Raw genomic sequence first — 27,779 nt, 5'->3', positions numbered from 1 at the left:
CTCAACACATTTCATATTCAGGCCCTTGACTAAAGGCAAAGTTTTAGCATCAGTGAAGTCAATAGCAAAGCTCTCCTGAACTGCAATAAGACAAGATTAAATGCTGATAAAGACTAGGTACTTCTTTACCACAAGTGCAGTTTCACTGCAGCATTCAGCATAGCTGACAATAGAATGTGATTCTACATGTGAAGCACGTGTAGTCCCTGGTAGGATTGTCGTGTGGGAGTAAGCTCTCATTGGAACTGTGTGTTGTTAATCTTATAAATAAGGGAATTTAATATCTGCCGCTCTACATGTGTAAACTCCCTTCGTAATTCTCCCGTAAGTATAAAAAGGAATAATTTAGATTCTTGGGTTTTTTTATTAGTCAAGGGTCGACAGTACGCTTGGTTCCGTAAAAGACACATAAGTCAGTGTGCCCTCAGAAATGCTAACTTCCAGGACAAACATAGAAAAAATAGGCTTAATGGGAGACATAAAAGGAAGGAGGTGCTCCAGATTTCTTAAGTAACTTTGTTGCTGAATTTCCATTTATTATGGACTTTTAGGGGACAATCGTCTTTGAGAATGTGAACCACATGAGATATTTTATACAGAAACCTACCCTGCCTGTTCTTTGTGTGTATGGGTAAATTTACTTTACTTGTTGTGCATTGAATATAATGAGGCTATCCACATGAGTAAACATAAGATGATAAAAATTTCCCTGTTCAGACCGTAACTCACATCTCAAGATGTGTGACCAAATGTTGGACATTCCATTCAGAAGTCCAGATGAGCTCATGTAAGATAACTCACTGTGTTTCCATCTGTTTCAGATTTGAAGAAAACTATTTAGTTGGACGAAGAAAAATACATTTTGTATCATCTTAATGCTGAACAGATTTAGTGACATACTTGCTTGTTTAATCTACAGTATTGGAGAGGCTAATGAACTGAGTAAGATACATATCTTGGCTCAGATGCTGTTCTAAGATAGACCAGAGAAGCCCCATTTGACTTAAATGAGATAGCATCTTTGTTAATGAGTGTAAAATATATTCCAATGAAAAAGTGTACAAGCATAGTATGAACAGAAATATATGAAACTATTGGAAATTACTTAACAAATCATCTGCATTTAACTCTTTCGTGTGATTTTTTTGGAGGAACAATACTGTTTAATCAATAAAATAGTTTGTTTTTTCAACTGAGGAATTTAAGCATGTAACTCCCAGTCACAATAACTGAAGAAATAATAGATATATGAATCCTCCAAATGTTGTTGGGAGAGTGGAAGCTAGTGCTGTGCCGCACACCACGCACTGATGTTGTATATGCCAGACAGGGTACTTCTGATATAATACAGCCCAGGCCTGTGAGATGCCAAGCGCCGAATACAGAGTTCATAGCCATCTGATACATTTCAGGAAAACAGTTTTTCTAAGGATGGCCCAGACATGCTTCCTTTCTGTTGGACTAAAAATGCGGAGCGATAATTAACACAAAAAGCAGGTCTCCCCATAGCCCAAATTTTCTAAGGCAATTTGCAGCTTCCCATGAACTTGTCTGGAGAAACTTGTAGGTAGCAGCAGATTCTGTACTGCTGCTTAAAATGGCATTGCTGGCAAATTAAGAAACCCTTTTCTGTCTCCAGCTTCTCATTCTTTTCCCAGTTCTGCTCCATTCCTCGCACACATGTCTGAGAGGTCTCATGGTGATCAAGGTCAAGAATCAAACTTGGCTAAAGCTATTCTTTTGTTTGCCTGTATGGGAAAGGACTATATAGACAAGACATTAAGGTGAGAAGGAGAAGTATGGGCTGAATTAAGGGTGAGTTGCGTACTTGTGGTGGCAGTTCCATCTTACGTTGGTTTAAGTACATCTTGAACGCGGGTTTCGAGTTCTCAGAGGCGAACTAGCCGCTTTGCCAGTTCAGTTACAATAAGAACTCATTGTATTGCCTCTGATTCAAGCTTTGTCTATAGCTCAGCTGTTTGCAACATTGTTTTCGTTCTTTTCCCTGTTGAGAAATGCACGAAATATCCTGCAAGTAGCGCTACAGAAAAATATAATTGTTCAGAAAAAAGTGACTCCAGTATTACTCTACATGTTTGGTTTGTTGTAAGTGCAGGTTTCTTAAATATTGTGCTATCAATTTATTTTTTCCACAGTTGTGTTGTCTTTGAAATTGTGGGATAAAAGCCTTGATTCTTAAGCACCGAGAGCGTCGTGCTGTCTTCAGTGCATCTGATGAGATATAAAAATTTGAAAACAACTACGTGTTTTCAAAGAAAATTGTACAGTAATGAGTTGTACAGAGAATATTATTTGGGCACTTCTGCTACAGTCTATTAGGAGTCTTTTGACAAATCTCCTTTCAGAAAATGTCATTTTGTTATATCAGTCAAACATTGAAATGTTATTTTGCCAAAATTTGCCAAAATAGCTTCTCCTGATGAAGGATGGAGGGAAGGAGAGACCTAAGAGAATGGCCTAGGCTTTCTCCCAGTTGTGGAAAGCCAACTTTCCACTCCCGCTCTGATTAAAGGAAGCTCTGCAGCTTCATACCTGTGTCCTGGATCTTTTTGATGGTGTTAACTGTCCATTTGGTAGAAGGAAAAAAAAAGAAGTTACTTATGTTATTTTTGCTTCAAACTGACTCCCAGTTCCTTGAGAACAACACAGGGCAAAAACACCTAAGAGAAGAGAAATAAAAGGGCAGCCAAGCAAAAGCAGTATCGTTTTCTTATTCGATTTCTTCTGAGCTCACTGTGAGAGAAAGACAAATATAGCAAAAAGTCTTATCAGCCACTCTGAGAGCTGGCAAGTTTACACTAGTGTTAGGCTGACAAAGACAGGGCTCCCAATTATCTTTCTGGTTGCAGACTCACAGTAGTGTCGCAAAAGAAACGGTCTGAGACAGACTGACTAAACAGATGGCAAAAATAGAGAAAGATTAAATAAACTGGGGAAGGAAAAGGAGATAGAAGGGAGAGGCTGAGAACAGGAACCTAAGCCTCACATGTCAGATGTCATTCAGAAGTGAGCAGAAACTTGTAGAAATGGGGCTAACTTTCGGATCCTTCCCACTGACTCGATCTGCCTCTGTAATCTCTTAGGATTAGGATAATTAATTTGCAGCAATGCCATAATGGATCCATTAGTTCCTAGGAGATAGCTCCTCACATTTCAGGAGACAGTGGGCATCTTGTGCTGTGAAAGCAAATCTTACTCCTTTCAGTCCTGTTAGCATGAAATTATGGATCCAAAAGAGTCCAGTTGGCAACAGGCAAAAGAAGATTATCCTTCTGTTGTTCACCAAGCAGGCCAAATTTTCCTGCTTGTCAGTTTTGGGCCATTCCTCTTGTTTCTCAGGTGTAATCTCACACAGCACTTCACCGCAGGACTTTTTATTTGAATTTCTTCAGCCTTTTTATCTATAACCTTTCCTGAGTTTATAAACTCTTTTATACAACTGGAAGATGTGAATTTCTGTTATTTGGACTTCTATGTGTCCATATAACATATCTTGTTAGGTTTAGATCGTTTGTTTTTGTCCAGTGATTTAGCCACTATTAGTTTCCTTTTAAATTATTTATTATACAAGGTTAATTTACAAGATTTCCTCATCACCTTCTAAAATCTTTTGTATTGCTTACCATCAGAAAGGACTGCTGAATGTTGATATACCAGCACTCTTAGGGCTTCTGGTATAGTGGATTTCCAGTTGCTAAAGGTGTATTTTTCCCACAAATGTGCCTTGCAAAATATTTTCACACCATCTGATGGAAGTCACTGTAGAAGTGTTTTTGTACTATGTCCCTTTGTCCTTTAGGAATCATAGTATCCAGAAATAACTTAAGGATATATACATGCAGCAACCTCTATAGAAGCAATCATAACATGTCAGCTATATCCTAGGCAGCATATCCAATATTCACAGAAGTGATGGTGCGGTAGCACACGTCAGCCGTGCAGCTGAGTCTTCACTTTTCACATCAGCTTTACTCATGGATTAAAGCTAGCATGCACGTGCCAGTCTTGTAGCAATCATTTATTCCTACTGTCATGTACAAATGGAGTAAGAAAGAAGAACATTATGCAGAGGACATTGCGGAGAACACTAAGCAAAAATTGCTCTATGATTGAAAAAGTGTCAGCATAAGAGTTCCTCTTTTTGTTTCCATAAATTGCAGCACTAGGAGAAGGGGGGAAGGGAGAAGGAGGGAAACAGCCTTATAGCTGGATTATTGGCTAATTTACATGGCAATCAGTACATAGACTAGAAAGTCTTCTGTTCTGAAGTGATTTTTCTCAAAGTTCTCAAGTTCTTCAAAGTTTAATGTTGGGTTTTATTACACTGCTTGCTTTAGTAGCACAATCAGCTCTGAAATAGTAACCCTCCAGTGTGTATTACCTCTTCAAAGTGCAAAGGACTATTTTGTTATAGATGACATTTCACCCTGACAGGCAGAAAACTAGTATTTCACAAGCCATGCCTTTTTTGTTAGTTTGTCCAGTGTTCCATCTAGTTGATGGAAAAGCTATCATAAAAAGTGGCTCAAAGGAGAGAAAATAAATAAATGAGTGGAAACACCTGTAGTCTTCCCTATTTGATTTTACATGCTAGAACCTCGAGCGCTCAGGATCCTGTGTTTCTGAGTCCTGCTGGTCTTCTCTGAAATATGCTGGCTTCCCTGCTAGCTCCAGCTTTCTGCAGCTTTCTCTGGTTCTGTTAGTCACATTCAATCACATTTCAAAAATCCTCTTTCCTCTTCTACTGAGTGCTAGCATGAGTACCACTAATGAAACTGATTAGAGTGACCAAAATGCCGGGAGATGGGTCTTATGACTGGACCAAGAGTATGTGTGGTAGCAGCTTGATCTGCATAGATGGGGTGGGCAGCAGGTGGGAAGGGCCCTTCACAGCAGAAACGGCACTCTCTCTCAGAGCCACCAGGGACTTGCAATCTCTGAACCTTACCTACTCATGCAAGGGCAGAGCCATGAAATCCTAAAAGAGGGACTAGTGACTATCTTTTACAGACTGTGAAGTCTTTTTATGGAACTGCCTTGGACACCCATCTGATAATATTTAAGGCAGAAAAAAGATTAACTTGTGTGACTTCAGCTTGTATTTGGTGGGTATCTAATGCAGAATTCTAGAAGAGATTCTGAAAATAAGGACTAACTTTTTGATACAAAAAGTCTTGCGTGCAGGAGAGAATAGCTTAAAATAGGAGCTCAGTCTGGCAGAGGAAGAAGCATGTTCTGTGATTTGGTTACAGTTGAGTTACGTAAGCAGAATATGGCATGAAACTGTTAAAGGAAAAGCACGAGCCAGTTCTTGAAATCCTAAAGTAGCTCTTGGCATAGTTAATTAAGACGACAAACATAAGATGAGAATTGTTAATTACTATTGGGAACTGTTCAAGGATCTACTGCTGTTTTGTCTATGCACAGCATAAGGGAGAAGTAAAGGAAAACAAGAGTAAGTTACAAGTCAACATATATGGGTGATAAGGAAAGTCAAAGGAATAAATGGAATATTTAAAGACAATTTTGTTCTGTATTTGGAATGGAGCAGGAATATATAGTCTCTCAGACAGGCAATACAGTATCACATGGCATCATTAGCTACCTCATGCACAACCGTATAAATTGTGTATGACATGTCACTCACCAGAACTGAAGTATTAGTCCGTCACATGATGTGTGTATGGGAGGAAATTGCTGAAAATTAAATTTTGGATCAACAGCCCTGAATAACTTAGGGTATACTTACTGCCCATTCGTTGCAAGATACCTACCGGTGTACCTGCCTAACTAGATCATTTACCACCATGAAACAACTAGGTTATTTTTAGTTTGAACCTTTTTACTACCCACTTCACATCATTGTAGCCCAATACTGGCACAAGTGAAGGAAACACCAAAGTGGTGCAAAGGGAGGAAAGGACCAGTGTCTGGGGAGAGGGTTCTCTTAAACTAGGTTAGCTGCTAATAAAACTGCACAGTCAATTTAACCTAATCATATTACTCAGACAACTTGAAGGAAAGAGGTGGCTCATTCCTGTAGAGACGAGGTGGGTGTTAGCAAGCAAGAAGTGACAGCTCTTTATCCCTGTGCAACAGAAAAAGAAATAGGTAGCTAAGAACTGGAAATGAAAGAGGATTTAGAAAGAAGTGGTGTAAGAGGAAGAATTGGTCAAAATGTCTCTACTAGGTTCATTGTTTTACCAAACATTTGACAAATCTTGGAAAGCTGGGAAGTTTCCAAAGTGGGATTGCCACTGTTGCCCGTTGTGGTGGGATTGCCAGTGTTATCCACTATTTTAAAAGCTTAAAAGGGGTGACCCAAGGAAGTAAAAGTTTGTTTGAAACAGATCTGAGATGAAATATTGATAAAGATAATTAAAATTTCTGTCAGGGAATAATTTAAGGATAAAATTATGATTAATTTCAGTCAATGTAGTTTTGTAGCTTCTTTGACAAAATGAGCTTTTTACTGTGCATTTTCTCACAGGATTACAGGTATGCTAGGCTACTGTGTTATAACACGTTTGCTGTCTGATATTTGTTCTGAGGGTGTAAAATCTTTGCTAACAAACAGAGCTAAAAAATGACATCTACATGTTGAATTTTCATCTGATGAGGAAGTTTCTTCATCGATTTAAATATCTTGGGAACATCAGTGAAATACAGGTTGCAATAAAGCTACTTCCCATAAATAATTTGGCTTTTCAGAGAATCATTTCTCAACAGTTTCACAGAGGTGGCTGTCAGAAACGTTGCCTGGTTAAAGTTTATTTTATGTGAAAGTTTAGATAAGACTTAAGAACAGTAGTGAAAGAAAGATGGCCAAAGTCTACCCTGCCGGGGATTCTTCTCTGGTGGGGTTCGGACAGAGCTATCTGTCTCAGCTGAGAGTACTCAGCCCAGTAGATGAAGAGGGAGACCTTGGAGTTGGTCTTCTGAAGAAAACTTGAACCAAGTCAGAGCGTAATGTTGAGGAGTCATTAACGAACATGGTGTGGATCAGACACTGTAGATGGTGAAGTCACATTCAGTGCTGCATCAGTAGTCCTGATTGAAGATAGTAGCTGGAACTGGTGGGTAGTTTTCATAAAAGACTATTTTTCAGTGAGAAAATATGTAATTCTTGGAAACATTCATATTTGAGCATTTCTTTTTAGGAGAGAAAATTGTTCCTCCTTTCTACTGTCTTTTCGCCTCTCCGTGGGATAAAAGTAAAGGTGCAATGGGAGGAGAACACAGGAGAAGAAAGCAAACCAGGAAAACTGAGAACACAAAAGCTGCTGCAGAAGGGAGATTATTTTGAAATGTTGTCTAAGAAAACATTAACACTTTTGCCTACCTTTAGTGCATGAAACAGACATACTATGTTCTTCCTACACCACTCAGACAGGAGGCAGCAGAAGTATGTGGGTTTTTTTTTTTTTTTTGCAGTTTTTCTGTTAAAATTGTTCAATCTTCATCTTTTTCTTTCCATTAGAACTTCACACAAAGCAAATCTTAATATTTGCAAGCATTTCCTTAGTAACTAACACTGAAAATAGAAAAATCTTAGCATTGACCTCATTGCGTGTTCTTTTTCCTCCAAAACTCCTAATAATATAGGAGACTCTAAGACCAGGAAGCAGCCTATGCAGGGACAGTCCAAGGGAAGGATAAGCTCTATGAAGACCTGAAAATTCAGGAAACGGGCTGAGTAAATGGAAGGTCCGGTAGAGGAGCTGTCTGTCAACTGCAGTATCTGTATATATGCTGCTATGTCTATGCTGTTGTAAACACCACTTTTTTTCTTGTTGCAACAAAACTCTAATAACAGTACTATCTAACTTCCACTTTCTTTGTTTTCTTTGGAGAGAAAAACTGCCAAAAGGAAATTCTTTTGCCTATGGCCAAGTAGTGTTATTCAAAACTCCTGTGTTAAAAGAGGGTTGCTAAAACCCCTTTGGAATCTCCCCTGTGCAATGTTTCTATACAAACACAGCATGGTACTATGTTAAATCACTAAGGTTGACTGATCTCTGAAACCCGTGACATGAGGAAAATACATTGATCATATGGACTGAATCACAATAGATAGAAAAGATTAATACAAAATATATCTTCTTTAATAAGGAAATCTTTTTGTCCCAGGTACTCAAAAAATGAAGTTAATTCATGTAAGCATTTTACATCTGGGCAGACTTAAAAATGAATCAGCACAGAGTATTTTATAGTTGCAGCTTCCTAGGGGAAATTTAATAATTTTTAGGGCCAAATACTGACGCCAATAGGCTTTTCCTCTATAGAATCAGAGTAAAACAACCCCCTCACCCCATCTCTCCCCTTGACTATTGACAACAGGCACCAGAGCTCTGCAAAGGAAAACAGAAAAAGAGCAGTAACAAATTTTGAAGCAATCTTGCCAAGTTTCAGTACTGTCTTTATTTAAGTCTCTTCTAAGACTTTTTCCAAGGTATTCACAGGAAATAAATAGCTTATGAAAACAGCAGTATAATTTCGCTGGAGCCATCGACATACCCAAGAGCCCAAGTCAAAGCTCTTTCATGTGAGTGAGTGTCTCCACAGCCATTGACAGAGCAACATACGGTTCAGCCGTTGGGAGTTAGTCTGAAGTGTGGATCTGGGTACAACTGCTTGCTCTTTCAGGACTTCCTCTGAAAGTCTTCAGGACTTTTAGGATGAGCTATTTAGTTCCTTTGGGTACCTCTACATGCAGAGATGACCAAATCAACTCTGAACCTTTTTACTCAAATATAATTTTTAAAGCCAAGTTTCGGTTACTAAAAGGAAGTCCCTATATGAGCAATTCTGGCTTCTGGAAGCAGGATAGCCTCATTAGCGAGGCATAGGTTGCTCTCCAACAGGGCTCACCAGCCATGCAAACATGGCTGTTGTTTTTTTCAGTGCCTGCCTTGCCTTTACATAATTGAGTCGGGTAGCTGCACGTGTCCCTGCACTGGGCTGTTTAGTTGCAGCCAGTGGGCTTCAGTTCTTCAGCTGTAAAATGAGCAAGAGCCGTAACAGCTCCTTCCTGCCTTGCAGAGCTGTCAAGAGGAAAACATTAGAAGACAGAAAAACATGTGATTGTTCCTTGTAACGGATGCTGATCTGTCTTTCTGATGACTCTGTGGTTTGGAACCTGATCCATATCAAGTGGCCATGTGATTTCATAATTTTATCCATAGTCCTTCTTTTGCCCTGTCTCCCTCCTATCAGTCACAGCCATATTTAGAGAGAAAATTCTCTGCATCAGTCCAGAGAAATGGGGAGAAAGGCGAGAGACAGAGTTATGAGGGCTGGTGCTGAGGCTTTTATGAGTTACAAAAGACTTAAGATGCAGCAGAGGGTTGGTTTGGTCAGAAGCATTCCTGCCACTTCCTTTTTCTGCTGCTACCACAGCAGGATGTGACATGGGAGGCCCCCTAGGTTGAGACCTATCCTGAAACTCAGATGATTCTCCCTTGACCACTTCATATGTTTCCATCAGTTGATTGCTCTGGCAATGCCACTTCAGGCAGTCATGCTAGATGGAAGGATGTAGTTGAGAATCCTGCTCAGTTAGAATATTGGATCCACATAATAATTGTTTCGTTTATGAACAAAGAAATACGCTGTCCTGCAAGGTAAGGAGGCCAAAAGCCTTCTGAGATTGTTAAAAGTGAAGGCAAAACTCCCCTCTCTGTTGCCCCACCCGCCGCTTCGTGGTAAAGATGTCTCACATAATATATGTTCCACATGTCACTGACTCATTTTCCTACTCTTACTAAGATCACTTTTAAAGCCAATTTTCAGTCTTTAAAAGCAAGTCTGTGGCATTTTATGTTTAGCAAGAGTAAATGACTTCTCTAAAGTCTGTCTGGGTTTCTCTGCAGTGGGTTTATGTAGGTTATATTACGGATCTGATAGTCATAGCGAAAGAGGAATATAACCTGCTCCTTATATGAACCAGGAAGTCTACTGTTCTATGTGGAGTTAGTGAATTTCGGATGAAAAGTCTGAATAACTTCTCTTTTCACTTCAAGCCAGAAGTAACATAGCCTAACCTATCTGCCTAGGAATTACAGGGGGATGGGGATAAAGTAGGAAATGGTCAATCCCCTGGTTCAGGAAGTCGAAACACTGCAAGAGCAACTCACATGGACACTGTTAAGCAGACCCACTGAAAGACTTGTAAGCCATTTCTTTCTACTGTGCTAACCATACTATGCAACATACTCTTAAACCTGTGTGTACTGTTACTCTGCCTCTATCCCACTTTGTATTAACTCTTTTGTAACAATCCATTTTCCAAAAAAACCCAGGATTTGACACAAGAATTGAATGGTTAATTAAATGATAACAGCCTGTTGTCTAAAGAAGCATAACTGTATCATGTTTGTTGAAGGCAATTAATTTTTGCCTGCCCTTCAAGCCTAGTTTTGAGAGAGAGCACCCAGATGGTATGATACACTGATTCTCATTCCTGAGAGAGCAATAGCACTTCATTTCATGAGGAAAAGTATTACATTTTGAACATAAAACCTGATTTCCTAGATGTTGTCATTATATGTTTACTGAACACTGGACATACTGAATGTACTTTACAGTGGATTGGAAGCAAAGTCTTTTTGGATTGGAAGTAAGAATTAATAAGTTTCAGTGCTGTGCACTGGACTGCTATTTGAGAAAAAGTGAATCTTATTAAAAAATGCTCTGTTTAAAAAAAAATCTGTATTATAGTGAGAGTTCTGAAGGTCAAGCCACAGATCTCATGCTGGGAGGTGAAGAGACTGTTTCTAATCTGTACTTCCAGCTTATTTCTCTCTCTGAGCCAGATGGCTACAGTTTGGGGGCTCTAGCTGGAGTCTGAATTTTTCTCTGGACATGTTTAAACTATGTGGCAGGTACACACTGTGAGGCACCTCAAGGTGTCCATTCTCCGGCTGTCCAGTTCAAGAGCACGGCTGAAGCATGTGCTGGCTCCCCGCTGCCCAAGTCCCTCCCAGGAGCTGGTGGGGAGACAGTGAAAACTCAATCTGACTGAACTGTAGCCTGCCACCTGAATGTGGATGTGTGGCTTGACTTACCCTTCTTTCTCCATGGCTGAGGAAGCTAGATCTCATGTCTGTGGGTCTTTGATAAGGATCTCAAAGATCTCTGATAATCTGAGTGATTATTCTCTCCCTCTTAGCAGGAGGGTGGAGTTAAATAGTGGGATTCAGTATGTAAAGCATCAACCTAAGAAGACTAATAAGTGAGTCGACTAAGTGTTTCTGTATTTGGCATGGGTTCAATAGCTTCTAGAATACTGCAGTTCTTGTTTTTACAGTTCAAGAATGATCTCAAAAAGTTAGCGAGAATTCAAAGAGGGTCCATAACAATGAGTAAAGAACTGGAGAACAAAGAAAGACTGAAGGAGCTCAAGCTATGTGTTACATAGATTATAAAGTTAGGGGAAAGTCTGCAAGTCATGCTCTTTGAGGAAGAAAAATTTGATGATAAAGGGCTTTCCAATCCAATAAGCAAAAGTACAAGACACAGTAGCTGAGATCTGAGGCCTCCTCTAAAAGCTCTAGAAAGTCGAAAAACTCCACTTAGGTACAACTGAGATTGTAACGGAGGGAACTGTTCCCTCTGCTAAATCTAGTATGGACACTGCCTGTGCAAGACAAGCCCTGGCCATGGCGCCGGTTTGGCCTCCGTGGTGATGAAACTATTGCGTCAGAAGATGCAAACTCGCTCAGGGAGATATATGCTATGCATCAGAAGAGAAGCCAGGCAAGATGATACCTATATAACTGACAGGTCACCTGTGAGTTGCTGAGAGATTCTGAAGAAGTGTGAATTGATTTTGATATCGTAGACTTGGCCTGGTAAAACAGTCTTTTTAATGTGCATTAGGACTGAGCAAACTGGGGCAAAAGAACGAGGAAGAAAAAACTTTTGGGGGGTGGGGGGCGGTGATCAGAGTAATAATGAAATGGTCAAATTCCAGCAAATTAAGTTCCACCTGACTACTTCTCTTACATTTGCAGGGAACATTTCTTGCCTAAACTGACATACACTATCAAACTCTTTCACACCTCAGCACTAACTGCACTCCTTTATTGAATAAAATAATTCTGATGTGCAGCTTGAATACTCAATTCTTTGTGAAATAGTTTTGATTTCTTTAAGAAAAAAGTTGCTCAATGAAAATCATAAAGGTAGTGTTACACTCAGCATACAAAAACTCCTCAGATTCAATGATGTGATGCAAGTCTGGCTTAGTAATATACTAATCACACTATATTGAACTATTGTATCATCATGATAGTGGGGAAAAAGATAAAATCTATGGAAATAATATGTTACTTCATCATTTGTTACAATTGCAGTAGCTTATTACAAGTGTAAGACCCTTAACTTATGATGGAGTCATATCCCTAATATAGTTTTTATAATGTGATTCGTAACACTTTTTTTCATTAAGCATAATTTATAACATTAAAAAACTTGAAACAGCATGTTTTTCATAAAAAAATAAACTTGAAACTAAAGTGCAAGTTGAGTCATTTATTAAAGGACAGTTCACTACGAAAAGTTTTCCACGCATATCAACAAAAAGTATATGTTGCTTTGTATACTCTTGGTAGCAGTGGCTGTTTTGCTCCTTTGTATTGCATTAAGAAATAATTACTGCATTTTGGATGTTAGAAATCAAGAAAATATCCTAGGTTCTGAGTAGGATGGTGGAAGAGGGGGTTCTCATGCAGCATGAATATGTTTATTATAATTTTACATATATATAAAAAAATTAAGGGCAAAGAGTAATGACCAGACATGTCCATAAACAATGATATTTTTCCATTATTAGAGGAAACTTAGAAATCATTTAAGAAAATCAAAAAATATTCAGTAAATGTTTTTGCTATTTTGGGGTGGGAATATAATACCATACTCACATAATCTGTTGATGAAATACTTTCCACTGCAGCAGTTAGCAAAAGGCATCTATTTTCAACATATAGGGACGGATGCTTTTTGTTGCTCATATACCCCACTTGTTCCAGGCTCCTATCTCAGGAAGATCACCTTCTGAAAGTGCCTAAAGATGGAGGAGATAAATTCCACCCTCAGGGTCAAACAACAAGAATTTTTGTTGTAAAGTGGCGTTCCTCATCAGGGCACAACAAAAAAAAGAGGAAAATGCTAGTCAACCGTAGGATGCAAATAGAGGAACAAAGTAACATGAATGCAAAAAAAGGCATAAATAATCTCAGGATGAATCAGGTGAGGGAATTTCTTTTTATAAATAGGAAAATATTAATGCCACTGGCCAAGACTACCAGTAAGATGTTATCTGGAAACTCTGTTCACGCATGTTGGAGAGTTCAGACTTGCGCATGGGTAGAGCAGATATGTAGATGAAATGGGGGAAATCACTCTTACAGAACAGACTTGAAGGAGCTTGTCTTGTTTATCATAGCAAAACAAAGGCTGGGATGGGATATGATTGCTTCCTGAAAATACATCAGAGGGCTAAGCACCATGAAAGGAGGAAAGCTATTTAAATTAATACCATATACGGGAACAGAAACATAGGTAGGTAGGCAGGTAGATAAGTAGGTAGACAGATAGTTAGATAGATAGATAGATATGCTGCCCACTATGAAATTTAGGCTGGTAATTTGAAGAATGTTTTTAATTATCAAACTTCTTTACCAGGGAGAATTGGGGGAAGGAGAGAAACAAATAAAATAATTTAGAGATGGAATTAGATAAACTGAATAATGAGATTTTTAGGTAACAAAGGTCTGAATTCAGTAAGCAAGAAGGCCTTTTGCGATCTTCTGTATCATGTATGTGTGAGGTTTAAAAATACTGGCCAGCATGCGGTATTGATCAGCGTGTTGATTTTAACTGTCTTGAACTACTGAGAAATTTCTAGACGACTAGAAGAAAGCTAATGTTATGCTATCTTTTCAAAAGGGTAAACAGGACTGTCAGCCTGCCCTTCAAAATAACGAAACAACTGATATGGGACGCAGTTAATACAAAAATTAGAAGATGATATTATTGTTAATATGTCTTGACACACACGTACAGAAAATAGATTTGTTGAACTGATCCAATGTGGGTTTGCTTGACAAAGGTATCAAGGTTAAGGCGGGCATTCTGCTCAGGATTTCTCTGGGTTATTCCTTTTAGTTTCTTTTGTAGCCAATGGGAGAAGAGAGGCTCTTGCAGTACAACTCCATTGTGAACGTCTAGCACAGCTCAGATGACTCACCCTAAAAGTGTCTGTTTCTCTTCATTGTCTGTAAGGGAAGCTGAACTGAGGCACTCAAATGTAGATGTCTGCCCTGTAGTCATCTAAAATTAGGTGGGATGACTCCTATTTCCAGACTTCCTGTGACCTATCAAAGTGTGACATTTTGATTAAGCATCAAGAATAGCAAACAGTCAGTTTGGCCACCATTAAAGGGATTAAGAATGGTTAGGTTTCAAGAAACAACTGTACATGGAATCCTTGCCATCCACTGATGGAAGGCCAAAGGTAAGGGATACGTATTTGATTGATTAGACAAAACAGAAGTCATATTAAAAGAGTGGAGAACTCTGTCCTTGAAAGGAGTGAAAAAAATGTTGAGGTCATAATTAACTCAACATGACCTCCCAGTGTCACAGTGGATATGTAAATGGGCATGTTATGCAAGACAATGGGAGAGTGTGTTAATACTATATTGGTACTTGAGTAACAATTACAGGACTACTGTGTCTGGCTCTGGAGTTCAGCCAGCTCGGCCATACTTCAGCCAGTGGGTTGAAAAATAGAGAATACTGAGAGATAAACCATCCACATTGGCTCACAAGACAGAAATTTTTCATTCAAAATGACTCTTTTCTCTAGCATTTGTATCAGAAGCTCAAATGGGTGGATGCTGAAGTGAGACAAATCCAAATCAAAACAGGATGAACATTTTAACTGTGAAGGTAATTAGTCACTGTAGCAACTTATCAGTTTGCAGTAGATTCCCTCTCAGTGGAAACTTTGAAATCAAAATGGCTCATTTTTTCTAAAAGATTAATTATTGTTCGTTCATAGTACAGGTCTTGAATCAGGAACTGATTCATGGCAATCATAAGGTTCATATTTATTTAGCTGAGTGTCGGTCTAGCTTACCCCAGTAGTGCCTTCTGGCCTAAAATCTTGTTCCTTTAATTCTACTTGTTTACTTACAGCTCCTCTTAAATCGCAAAAGCAGTGTAAATGAAACTCAGTGGAAATAAGAATTGAGTTCTACGCATTAGGACTTCTGTGAAACAAAAAATCCATTGTTTTATGATATCTCTGTAATCTTCTCAAATTGTTTGATTTCATAGATGTTGATATCTCAAAAGAAGGATGTTGTTAGCTCACAATAGTAGACTATATTCCAGTATTTTTTCTGTAACTTCCTTTGCTGAGGAGGCCAGACTCTAGGTTAACTTCTGGAAGTAACTTTGGAAACTAATTTTCAGGCATCGCTCCAAGAAAAAGAGGCACATGTTGAGGAACTGACATAACTTTTTAACACCACAACCAACATATTTCTTTGGGCAAATACAGCCAAAGCAAGTTGCCAAAACCAATATTGATCTAGTCTTTCATCCAATCAACAAATGCCATTGTTTATAAGATATAACTTTTCTTGGTTAAAGTTCAAAGCTAAACGCCAAGGATTTTCAAAACTATTAAAATGAGAGGATTTAGGCTTCCAAAAACCCTGGCTTGCTTTCAGCCTCAGTGGGTATTCCAAGCCATTAGAAAATTATCCAAAGAACCTCTTCAATTTTTATATAGAACCTAATGTTGAAACAACAGCAAAAAGAGTGTAGGTGTATGCACATGTGCATATGTGTGTGGTATCTGCGTACATAAGAAGGTACTTTACAAATCTTATATCCAAAAAAGGTACTGTAGATTTTCTGGATCATCGAGACTTAGTCTGAGACTAAGAAAAGAGAATTATGCAGCATGATAAAATGAAATTTGCAGGATCTCCTATGTGATGATAAAATGTCTGCCCTTCCAATCCAGCAAAATAAAAATTGTGCTGGATTCAAAATTCCATGAGCTTAGGTTTTATAATTGTAAATCCACTGAATCACTGCGGAGGCATGAAATTTATTTAACCTTTTCCTTAAGATGCTTCTCCAACAGAATCAGTCAAATGTTCCTATATTTTATCCATTGTAATAACTTGTCTAGAACTATACAAATACATAAGGTGCATAGAAAATGTTTATATCTCTTAGTGAGATATTTTCGTAATTCAAATCAAGGATAATATTTCAGAATCTGGGCTTCATTTTGTGAGAGAGACACTAAAGGAGCTTTAGATAACATGTAGACAGGTAGGCAATGTGGCAGAAAGCCACTAGTTTTCCACTAATCTTCAGTAACCTCAGTAAGTGGGAGCCGAACTTTTAAAAATTCTGAGTAATATTCCTTGTTCTAAATAGCACTATCAAGATGTTTTTGAAATATTAGTGTGTTCTGTTATCTAGCTTTACAGGCCATTTAGGTAATGATGAAGCCTTTTGTTTAGCTATTAAATGATAAAACTGGATTTATTCTCATAGCCTTTAAACTTCCCGGACCCATAGGGCAGTCATCTGATTTTTAACAGACTTATGTGGTATGCTGAGGCTACTGATTTGCTTTTTCCCTAGGTTTAGGGTTTTTCCTTTCCTAGCCTGAGGGTGAAGTGGTTGGAACCGATTATTATTTCCAATGTTAACTGCTAAAAAATCCGTACATGCATATTTGCTACGTATTATGATTATTTATCGTGCTGAGTGGAGATAGTACTTCCTTCTCCTCACTTTTACTATTTCACTGGCCCAAGATAGTCTCTAAAGAATCGTAGCACTTCCTCTTTGTGCCTGGGCACATTTGGGACTTAAAGTTTCTATCCTGTGACACAGTACACAGCAGTGGTTGGATCCCTCCTCCCCCATTGAGTATTATGTGATAATCACAGAATCACAGAATGGCTGAGGTTGGAAGGGACCTCTGGAGATCATCTAGTCCAACCCCTTCTCCACTCAGGCAGAGGAATCAGCTCCCCATCCAAGAACTTAGGTACTTTTTATCAATCTCATCTCAGAACTCCAGTTGTAATCGGTCACACAAAATGAACAAGTACTAGCCAGTTTGGAATACAGTGTACTAACCCCAAAAAGCTCTCAGCAATGTACCCTGCCCTGGATATACCAGCTGTTTTCCAGATGCTCTTCAAAGCACCAAAAACGGGACTCATATCGTTGCACACCTGATTTTCTGTCCCCTTTCCATCTGGAAGAATAGGTGAAGACTGAGTAGCGAGGTTCCCTACAAAATATACGAGGGAAGTTTAGGGCGTAATAGAATCAGGAGATGAAACAGAAAGCTAAGGAGGGTGCATGAAACACTGAGGAGAAAGTCCAACTAAGCTCCTTCCAAACAGATTTAGACATCTCAGGCCAGGTACAATTAGGAAGTTATGCTCTCAGTTTTTGGTTCATATCCTGAAACTGTGAATCTATTTGATGCATTAGCATATCATAAGCCTATAAACACAGATACAGCATCTCAGTTGCTATCCAGAACTTGACGATAGTTGATACTGAATTTATACTCTTCATGGAGAGGCACTAGAAGCTCTCACTGCTCCTGACCTACCTCTCCACTGCTGGCTGCCGACTCTCACTTGAGGTTGTATAATGCTGCCAACATTGCATTGCACCCTAGATAGTTTGGGGAGCAGAGGATATTTCTTCGTTTGTATTATTGAAGCTATTTTCCATTGTATAAATGACTGAATCTTCCCTAAAGTGAGGCTGTTACCTGGTTCTACCAAGCTACAGTAATCTGGACAGGGAAAAAAGCCCGAGCCATTATGCTACGCAGGACTTCTCTTATTTTCTACTATCCACTAGATACACAATTGTTCATACAGTGTGGGAGAGCTCAGCAGGAGGAGCTGGAAAAACTTACCGTAATCACAATAACCATAACAATAAGCATAACAATGGCCTCATCTGAAAGGTACACAAGTGTGAAAGCTGTGAGGAGACGTTGCTGTCATTTTTCTGCCCTTCCACTAGCGAAGTGCTACAGGCTACTTAGGCCCTGTGAGACTTGGGAAGCAGTGATGGATTGGGTACATACCACAGGGTTACTTACATTTACTAGTGGAAGGAGTTTTACATTTTATATGCTAATATGCTATTATGAGTTTTGTCTACCTGTTCTTATTTGATCCCGGATTTTCTAAGGGCTCTTATGTAACTGCTTCTCTGCAATGAACAACAATTTATAAGCAGGCGTTGGAATGATTTGTTCAATATTTTAGGATCAACTGTTTCTGTGCAGCAAAATGAGAAAACCCACTCAGCCTTTGCTTTCTTGAAAATCTTCCAGGTTCTTGCTTGAAAGTAGGTGTACTGTCCATTTTTTCTCCTCTCAGATATGGAAAGCCATTCTGGAGTGGACATTCACTGACTTATTTTGTTTTCAGTGAGATGTTTAAAAATACTTGAAATCTATTGCCAGTAAATATTCATAATATTCCCTGTGGAAAAGCTTGTTCCCAGAAGTTGCCATAGGTGACATGGAAGTTTGGGAATGATAAATGTTTCTTTTTGCTGACGATTTCACATTTTCGTTTTGCTGCTGACATTTAGACAAAGTTTTTTGCTGACTTTAGAAAAAAAATTATTTTCCCTATCCAGATGCTCCTGGCCAAAACATCACTTTTGTGCTTGCTTTTACATTCTTAAGTTCCCAGTTGTCTTAGATGAATTCTTTTTTATTGATCTAATGATTACTAGGTTCAAATTTTCACAGATTATTCTTTCATTTTATGCCTTATTTCTGTAGCAGTAGTAAGAAGACCATCTCTTTTTTTTTTTTTCTTCGAAAACTCAGCTATTCCATTTTCATACAATGATCTTCCTTTCTGTTTGTCTAGCCACACGATAACTTTCACTTGACTTTAGGTTAGTTAATGGCAGGCGGCTGCACAAATTTATATGCTGGTTAATATTTTTTCCATCTCCTTTGCCATCTGATTTAGTGATGCTTTCATTCATACACATTCTGGAGAGTGCATCTATGCCATGCGTTTGGTGCCTTTGTTTACGTGTTGTTTTACAGCAGTACGGTTGTTAATTTCTTCACCTTTCTCACATTATCAGGCTTTTCCATCTCACTAATCACAGCTGGCATTGCCTATCCTCTCCAGTTCTAGTCTTAGCTTCTTTCTTAATACCATACTTAATTTTCCTCAGTTCTGTACAAAGTCACCTCAGGAAAAACTTAAGCTAATATATTGCAGCAGTCCATTTGAATTTCATCACTGATGAATATATTTTAAAATGGCCTTTCTTGTTAGAACTAACATTCAGCACAAGCCTTATTAGTTCCAGATTTACACAGATTTTTAAATGCTGCTAATTCAAAACTTTTGAATTTACTTTTACAACACTCAGACAATTAAAAACAGGCTGGATAACAAGGGACAAATCTGGGAGTTGTTATGGCATCGTTGTTGTAACAGTTCTGGTTGTTTGTCTTTTAAAGTGAGAAAATTGAAAGTTATTCTGAACAAAACCAATACTCATTAATGCTAAACTTTGAAAGCTCAGTTGCAGGGCCTTTGGCTTTTCTACTATGGATTAAAAAAAAAAAAGTCCTAAAAAAGTCCCTGACAAAAAACAGTTCTTGCGCATCATTATCTGGCTGCCAATCAGTAAGTAAGTAAGCAAAAAGGACACATATCTGCAATAACCCATGAAAGGAAAGCAAAACATGCAGGCCAAGTTCTAGTAGACCTAAACAATTACACCAGGCATCTCAAAAGCCGGAACGGGCTGGGGGCAGCCGTGAGCAGCAAGGCCTACGGCATCGCTGTAAGCTGGAAAGATTTGTTCCATGCTCTTACCGCCAAGAGGGAGGGAAGAGAGGATATAGCGAGTTTTGCAGGAGACACACATTCAGGGCTTTTCTAATGCTGTTCTTGCTGTTTGTCCCTTAAAATGATAGGAACCTGTACACAGCTGTTACTGACAGGAGCAAACCTCTGATGGTGGTAGCACAGACCAAGGAAAACACCCAGTTTTGAGTTCATACCTTCATTCCTTACAGAAAAGCCATAGCACTGGAATTGCTTTGCAGTAACAGGACAGGATTTGGCCCACATTATACTTTCCATCCAGTCACTCCAAACACTCTGCAGCGGCGTTCTGTCTGCTGGTGACACAGGGATGGGAGCTGTCGTCTGTAATGAGGACTCAGTTGCCAAGAAAATAGAACTGTAAAGGGGCAACGAAAATAACAGTCTCCCGAGTTTTAGCCCCATACTCTCCTGGCACCAAATACCGTTCTGTCATGACACACTGTTCTGTTCTACCTTAACACACACAAAAGAAAGCATATTCTGCTGCCTCTTGTTTATAGCCTTGAAGCTTTAAATATCTGCAGGGTTAAAGGCCCTTTTCATTAAGGCTCTTTCGGAGGCAAAATAACAGAGAGCTGAAAGCACGTTCGGTGTGTCAAAGGTATTATACAAGAGACTTTCTCCCTTCACAAAATTCCTTTCAAAATAGAAAGAAAGAGACTTCTTGCAGAAAATACTCATCCTGAAACTTTCTCATTCTGCTTTTCTGTTCATGCCGCTCCTGGTAGTGCCCATGAGGATCAAGGAATTGAAAGCGGAATTGGCTCAGCTTTATGGGGATATAAAGCTTGACAGAGTACATTTCAGTTAAAAGCGTGACACCTTACATTAGGTGACAGAAAGGAGTATATAAATAACAGGAAGTTTCCTCCTAAAGCAGGAAGCTATTTTTAAAATTTGTCAGAACCCCCGCAGAGAGATATGGTAATTATAAAACAGTGATGCTTTGCTCTTTTCCTCGTAGTCATCTGACCCAGCACAGTGGCTACAGGGGCTTCCTGGTTTAGAAACCATAGTACCCAAAATATACATTTTCAACTAGAAAAAGCTGATAAAAACAGTACTAACCTACGCAATGCTAAAGGTTCAGGCAAATGCCACCTTTCTAAGACTTGATCCTGCTAAAACTGCATTTAGGTATATCCTTAAATGACAGTGTAATCCCAAACTCAGATAGGTACCACTGGGAATGTTGTTTCCGTCTCAGCACAATTCTATATTGTTCAGCTGCAGGAGCACAGGAAGTTTAAGAATTAGGAAGCTATGGACTTTCCTTATGGATCAACACCAAGCCTTTTTTACAAGCAATTAAGCGTTTGTTTATTAGCCTTAAAAGGAGACATTTTACAAAACCACCCACAATGAAGAGCATTAAAAAGTATAGTTGCTGTCTTCACAAAGGTTAACCACCATTTTGGAGCTGGACAGAGCCCTTAGCAGATTTTTAGGGAGAGCAAAAAACACCTCTCTGAATCCCAGTTCTTCTTCAGCTTTGTCCAGCTTAAAGAATGCAGAAAAAGAAAGAACCTGGCTACAGTCCCTTCATGAGATGAACTTTCTCAAGTTTTAAACATAAAGAAGGTGGATCTTGTCAGTTGAGCGCTACCTTTCCACCTGCTAGGGTAATCCCGAGCAATCTGCTACATTTTGAGAGAGTGTCTTCTTCTGAATCTATTAAATCTTTGTTGGAATTTAAATGCCAACATTTATTCTAGAGATGGTGAAACTCTGCAATTTCTAAAGAGACGAAATGTTGGCATTTTGAAAAGTGCTTATGTCCAAATCAGAAAAAAAAAAACATTTTTGAAATTTCCTATTGAGCAAAGTGAAGAAACGGAAAATTTGGAAATACCAACACATACAATTTCCAAAATGAAAGGTGCTCTCCAAGGATCACAGCAGCTGTTTTGAGAAAGTCGCTGCTCGTCAAGGGTAAGCAGGAGTGAAATCACCAAGAATCATGTCAGCACTTGCCATGGCTTCTAGACTCTGGGCGGCCTCGGGCAGCCTTGAAAGCCAGCTGGACTGGGAGCCTGCAAACCCGGGGCCCCTCGGCCCAGGCCAGGCTGAATTAGCAATGATTCTCTGCAGCCATGGCAGGGAGGCGGGCGGGCGGGCAGGCGAATTTTGGCTTGAGCTGGGGTTGCAAGCTGACTGCTATAGAGATGGAGGCCAAAATAAATTTAAAGACAGTGCTCCCAAGGCTTCCTTGCTCTTAGCTCCACAGTAGGAGCCTAGAAACCCCACTGGCCCTGGTGGCAGGCCTGCCAGCCTGCGCAGGAGGGCTACTCGGGGGCTGTGGGCTCAAGGTCCCCGAGCGCCGGGATGGAAACCCCACGGCAGCGCGACTGCAGCGCAGCAGAAGCACGAGGGAGCACTTCAGCTTTGATAACTTTGCAGAAAATTACATAACTTTTTGGGGGAGGCTGACTAGCTGACCTCTGAACCAATGCCTCCACTTTGGCCAGAGGGGTGTGGAGTGTAAGAGGAAAACATAAATGCCTCAGACTGAACGACGACTGTATCATAATTCCCTAGAGTTAGTAAATGTATCCCTAAAATGCTGCAGAGAGAAGCAAAGTGTCTTACCATCAGTCCTCTTGATTTTAACCCTACAAAATAGGGGAGAAACTCCTACTTATCTTAATTATCTCTTTCAGGCATGACTGGGACTTTTTTTGTAATAACTGGGTCATAGCATATTACTAGTAGAAGGACTCAAGATTCCCACTATGCTACAACAACTTGCCTGAATCAGAAACCTCACTGGCTGATTTTGCCACTGACATTATTACTACTACTACTACTACTACTACTACTACTACTACTATAATTATCTTTTTTTCATTTTCAGTGTTGAAAGGACCCAGTTAAAGCAGGTCTGTACTTTGACCAAGGAACTGAGTAATACCTGAAAAATGATTGAACTCCTGCATCTACACTGCAAAGTATGTTGGCACACAACACATCTTGTTTCTTAAGATGACACAGTTGTACTGAGACTACAAAAGCTGCATATCAAAAACACTGAAATTAAGACCCAGATCCATAAACCAGTAATAATAGAAAATAGATGCCCAAACTGCTCTCTTGTTGATCTTGGTTGAAGGCTAAGTCAACACTCTTATTTATGAAAGTAACCGGTATCAGATTCTCTGAAGGTAAAATACTCTGCGGCTTCTAATTTCATACTTCTGTAACTGGGAGAAATTTTGCCTTCACCCAATCTATTGATCAACCTATGAAGCAGGACTGAAGCTTCTAGAGTCTCTCCCCAGCTGGTAGAATAAATAATAGTGGAGGCAGAGGCAAAGAAATTTCAGAATGTAACCTCCATCAGTTTATCGACTCATCTTTACTCCTTTGGTCCTGTATATGAACAAATATGCAAGCAATATTCTGTTTAATGCTCAGCAGAACAAATAATTAGTAGGCAAGAAGTTCCTCTTACAAGTTTGCATGTAATCATAATTCCCTTTTTTCCTTTCCACGAGATACATTTTTTCAGACATGGGCTAAGCTCACTATTCATATACAGCATTCTTTATTGGTGTGAAACCCTGCATTGCAGTCTTACTCCCCCCGCCCCCCATACGCTTATAAAGCATGAAGTGATGGGAAAATACTGTGGCTGTTTCTTGCTGATTGCTGTACATTTTTGTGATAAAATGGTTTGGAGGACTATCACGATGAACTCTAGCTGACTGCTTCCAACCCAGCAATATTCCAAATAGCCAGGCACTAACTCTTGAAGCATTTCCTTCTTTCCTTGAGCTCTGCAGTGAGGAACATTGTCTAGTTATCTTTACGTTTTGAGTGCTTCTCTGCATTTCTTTAAAGCAAGACAAAGAGGCATTCAATAGGAATTTGCCTGTATTATATAGCTCCTACTTCTGTTTTTGCCATTATCATATATCAGCTCTGTTTTTTTTCCCCAGTCAAGTTCTTTTCATATTTTCCGGATCATTCAAGTGCCTCCACCCAATGTCTCAACAGGGTTTAATGAACATATCAATATTACTTTTTAAATAGGCAATTATTTTTGATTCATCTCGCTTCAGATCTGTTAGAGAAATAGTGAATTAAAGAAACTAATGGAAACAAGTTTTTGCTGCCACTGCCTTGGCACTGCTGGTTATGAGCCAGATTCTGTCTATCTGCAGGAGTCACGAGTGTGAAATGAAGGTGGGTGATGGCTGCTCTGTAGAAGAATAACAGCATTGGTCCTGGTTTAGTCTTCTTATAGAAAGAAGTCAGTTCTCACAGAAGAGCAGAACTCAAAAATATTCCTAGCTGGCTTGCAACAGGAAACCAGGATATCCTCAGCTAAAATTAGCTCACCCAATTCTCCCCCTACCCCCAGTTGTGTAAGATGGGGGTATGTTTGGGAGTCTAGTACAAGTGACTGTTGCCATCTGAAGTAGCTCAGATCTGGATTAGGTCTTCTGGACTAAGATTTGAGTACCTACCTCTATTTATTCCCATGTGATTTTCTTTTCCACTTCTGTTGGCATGCTACACTTCCAGATACAGAATTTTGACATGCCCGTGTTCTTCCTTTGCCAATCTTTAGGACAAAACATCTCTGTCCCCCTGGCAACAAAAACAAAACTGGTAGTTCCCCACCAACTTCTGACTGAGCAGCCTCATTCTTTTTGGTTCCTTTTTCACCTATGGTTTTAGTGGTCTCTCTGGCATCTCAGCCTGCAAGCATTACTTTGTTTTTCCTATATCATTTCCCATATCATCACTTTTTATGTCTTATACTGGTGTATTTGAGCATATGATCTAACCGATAGCTTCTCTGACTTGACCATATCTCTAGTTCCTATGGAGGACAGAGGGAAATAGCGTACAATGTATTCTGCAGGCAACTTCAAATATCTAACACATGCTCTGCCTCAGCTCTCCGGCCTTCCCTCATTTGAGGGTCACACAATAAAGCTAGGATCCTAACATTAGTTGCCTAAGCGTATCTCCTTTAGATGTTAAAAGCAGATAGCATGATATCCTCCTGTATGTCCACAGTTTCTGAAGAGACTAGGTTTCTTATGTTTCTTTGCTTTTTTTTTAACTTTCTGATCAGAAAATTGTGTTAAAATAAGCAGTTCTTTTTCCAAAGGAACCTTATTTTTTTGTCTTTATTTCAGTAAAATATCTGTACTTGATAAGAGTAAGTAGAATTTAAGAGAAACCCGGCAATGCTTCTGTCCTTAGCCTTCTTTTAGTTAAAAGTGAAATCAAGTCACTTTCTTACATGCCTACAATGACAGAAGATAATCCTTGTGTTTTGGTTTTGCATCTAGAATCTGACACTGTAACAGAACATGAAGTGACTTTATCACTACCCTACCTCTGCTGCAGCATTACAACTGTCATCCTTGTACTCACGATGTCTAAGATGTCAAAAGGAATGGTGATGCTAGTAACGCTGCATCTTCTCACAAAGCATGCATGTTAGAGCCATTTAGCATTGCGATTGCTGCACCTGATTCTCTTTTTTTTGCTCTGGATAATGCTAAAACTTAGGCGAATATTAAAGTCTAAATCAGTTTTTTGCTCACGTTTTACCTTTTTGGATAGAGTTAGTGTTATGGCTGTTACTGGAAAATGAGTCAGCACTTTCAAAAATTGCAGTCTTGAGTACCAAAATGCTTAACCCTATGGGAACAGTTTTATATTGAAAGCCAAGGACTTTATTGACGCTTGAGCCTCAATTAGCTGGCAGTGTAGTATTTGAGATATTGATGAGCGTTTGCAAATTTAATGTCACCTTAATAAAGCTTTCTCTATTGTCTCTATGTGCGAATTGACACCGATCAGCTGATACAACACAGATTTAATTAGAATGCATCTCTGTTGTCTGGTAGAACTTGGGCTAGACTGTAATTAAACTAGCAGTGGTATCTGTTCCCTCCATCATTTTGGTTTCAGAAGAGCCATGAGGCCAGTGAAACGTTTTCTCTGCTACAGCCAGTTCTTAGAGGCAGGCAGCTGGAGTCTTAGTCCTCCAGCACTGTCGGTTTTTAGCCCTATTGCAGAGCCTGACCTGAAGATAAGAAACATGCCTAGGTCCCAACTTTTGTCGCGTCTTTAATAGATTGTCCCTTCTTATTTTGGCATTGATTTCTATTTACATCACAAGGCCCTGATTTCATTTTCATTAAAGGGCCTTTACCACACAGATGTGTGATCACAGCTCCAAGCAGCATTGCTTATTTTGAACTTGTATAAACCACAGTATCTTACCACACCTATTGACAAGCCACACCTTCCATTTTCTGTCTGGAAGTATCTCACACTATTGCCTGCTTTGGTTCTACGGACAGGAGACTTTGCAAGTATTCGTTGGAACTGACTGAAATGGAGAAAAAAAAGGACAATGCAGCAACTTTCTAGGAAGGGGCTTTTTAAAACGAAAACAAAGCCTATTGACTGGAAATGATCTGAATGTGATTCTAGCCACTGCCAGGTCTCTTGGCAGTGTGAGCTGCCAGCTTTCCTTTCCTGTTTTTTTTTTATTTTCTGATAACATATGTAAACACTCCGTAGTGCACATCAGAAGGTTTTTCTTAGGCTTACGCAGGACCAGGAGCAAAAAGCACACACACCATCCGGGATGGCGAAATCCATTCCATCAGAGGCATGACTTGTTCTGTCACAGGGCAAACTTGCGTTTGTATGAAGGTAAAACAGCATGATGGTAAGGGAACTGTTTGCAATTCGTGGAAACAAGCGCGGAGGACAGGGTCAGATCATGGTAAGCCTCTGCCTAAGGCACAGTGTGACACGAAGATTGCGTGGTTCTGGCCTCTCTCTCCCATTCTATGATTCATTCCCATTTGCCCCTCATAGGCTTATGGAGGCAAAGAGGCCTTAGCAATTACTCCAAAAGCCAAGACGTTGGTAGATTTGACAGGGCCTTCAGATATTTCTCCTCCTGGCAAATGGAGACATTTGATAAAGGTGGCAGTGTGCCTTGAAGCTATTGAACACTTCTTACTGAAGTGTTAACTTCATGATGCAGATCAGCATTACTCACAGCTATTGTTTCAGACTGCAGACTCAGGCATCTGTATGAGTGTAAATATTTCTTCATAGGGAATTTTAAACGAAAACTGGGATTGTGATACAATCGCATGAAGCTCAGGTGTCTTTGGTTCTAAACTACCAAAAGATTACATACACACTGCCAGATAGTTTCTTCCCACCTTCTCATCTGAAATCCCCTGCCAGTTCCACATACACTCTTAACTTGGCTGAAGTCCTTTAAATGTTTTTGTGCTTTCCAGAGTATCTATGTGGATAAGAGAAGGACATTATGGTTTAAAAAGAGGGAAGAGTGTAGAAATTACCGGTGAAAAACAAAAGAAAGAAAAAAAGGTGAACATCTGGGGAAAAAAAAACCCAAATCCTTTCCTTCTGAAATGATATTTCAGAAACCTGAGGACACTGAAACTTAAGGATGCAAGATGCTAATTAAGCCTTCTATCCTATAAACTCTGATCCTATAAACTCTGAGGTTCCAGTACAGTACTGGAAATTATGGGATTTGATTGAGAGACTTCACTGATAATGGGGAGTGTTAAAAAAACATACTTTGTACTGCCTATCTTGTTTTTTTTCAGACAGTGCAAATGACACAGAATTATGTCTCTCATTTCACAGTAATCTCTTAAAATAGTTTGCTCTTTCTGTGATTGAAAGTGGTACCTTGCGCAAAGCAACACTGAAACATTAACATCTAAACTCCTGTGCTGCAAGGGCTCCCAGACAGCGCAACATGTGCCAGCAGTGGAATGTGTTTCACAG

The 27,779-nt window shown here is 39.4% G+C and overlaps 1 protein-coding gene across 2 annotated transcripts in view; it reads left to right on the top strand.

Moving 5' to 3' along the window:
* The window catches only part of RBPJ (recombination signal binding protein for immunoglobulin kappa J region), a 157,939-nt gene that overhangs the window by 49,140 nt on the left and 81,020 nt on the right, over window positions 1-27,779 (top strand). The window contains exon 1 of one of the 2 annotated variants that reach the window (XM_068943242.1): window positions 14,511-14,539. The exons of the other annotated variant lie outside the window; for it this stretch is intronic. Within the exon in view, the coding sequence (XP_068799343.1) occupies window positions 14,526-14,539 (14 nt within the window). The 5' untranslated portion in view covers window positions 14,511-14,525. Of the gene's footprint in view, window positions 1-14,510; window positions 14,540-27,779 lie in introns of those variants that run through there. 2 annotated transcript variants of the gene reach the window in all.

Source organism: Struthio camelus, chromosome 4 (genome assembly GCF_040807025.1).
Source record: "Struthio camelus isolate bStrCam1 chromosome 4, bStrCam1.hap1, whole genome shotgun sequence".
NCBI lineage: Eukaryota > Metazoa > Chordata > Aves > Struthioniformes > Struthionidae > Struthio > Struthio camelus.
The sequence above is the reverse complement of the archived record's forward strand: the minus strand, read 5'-3'. Positions and strand labels throughout refer to the sequence as shown.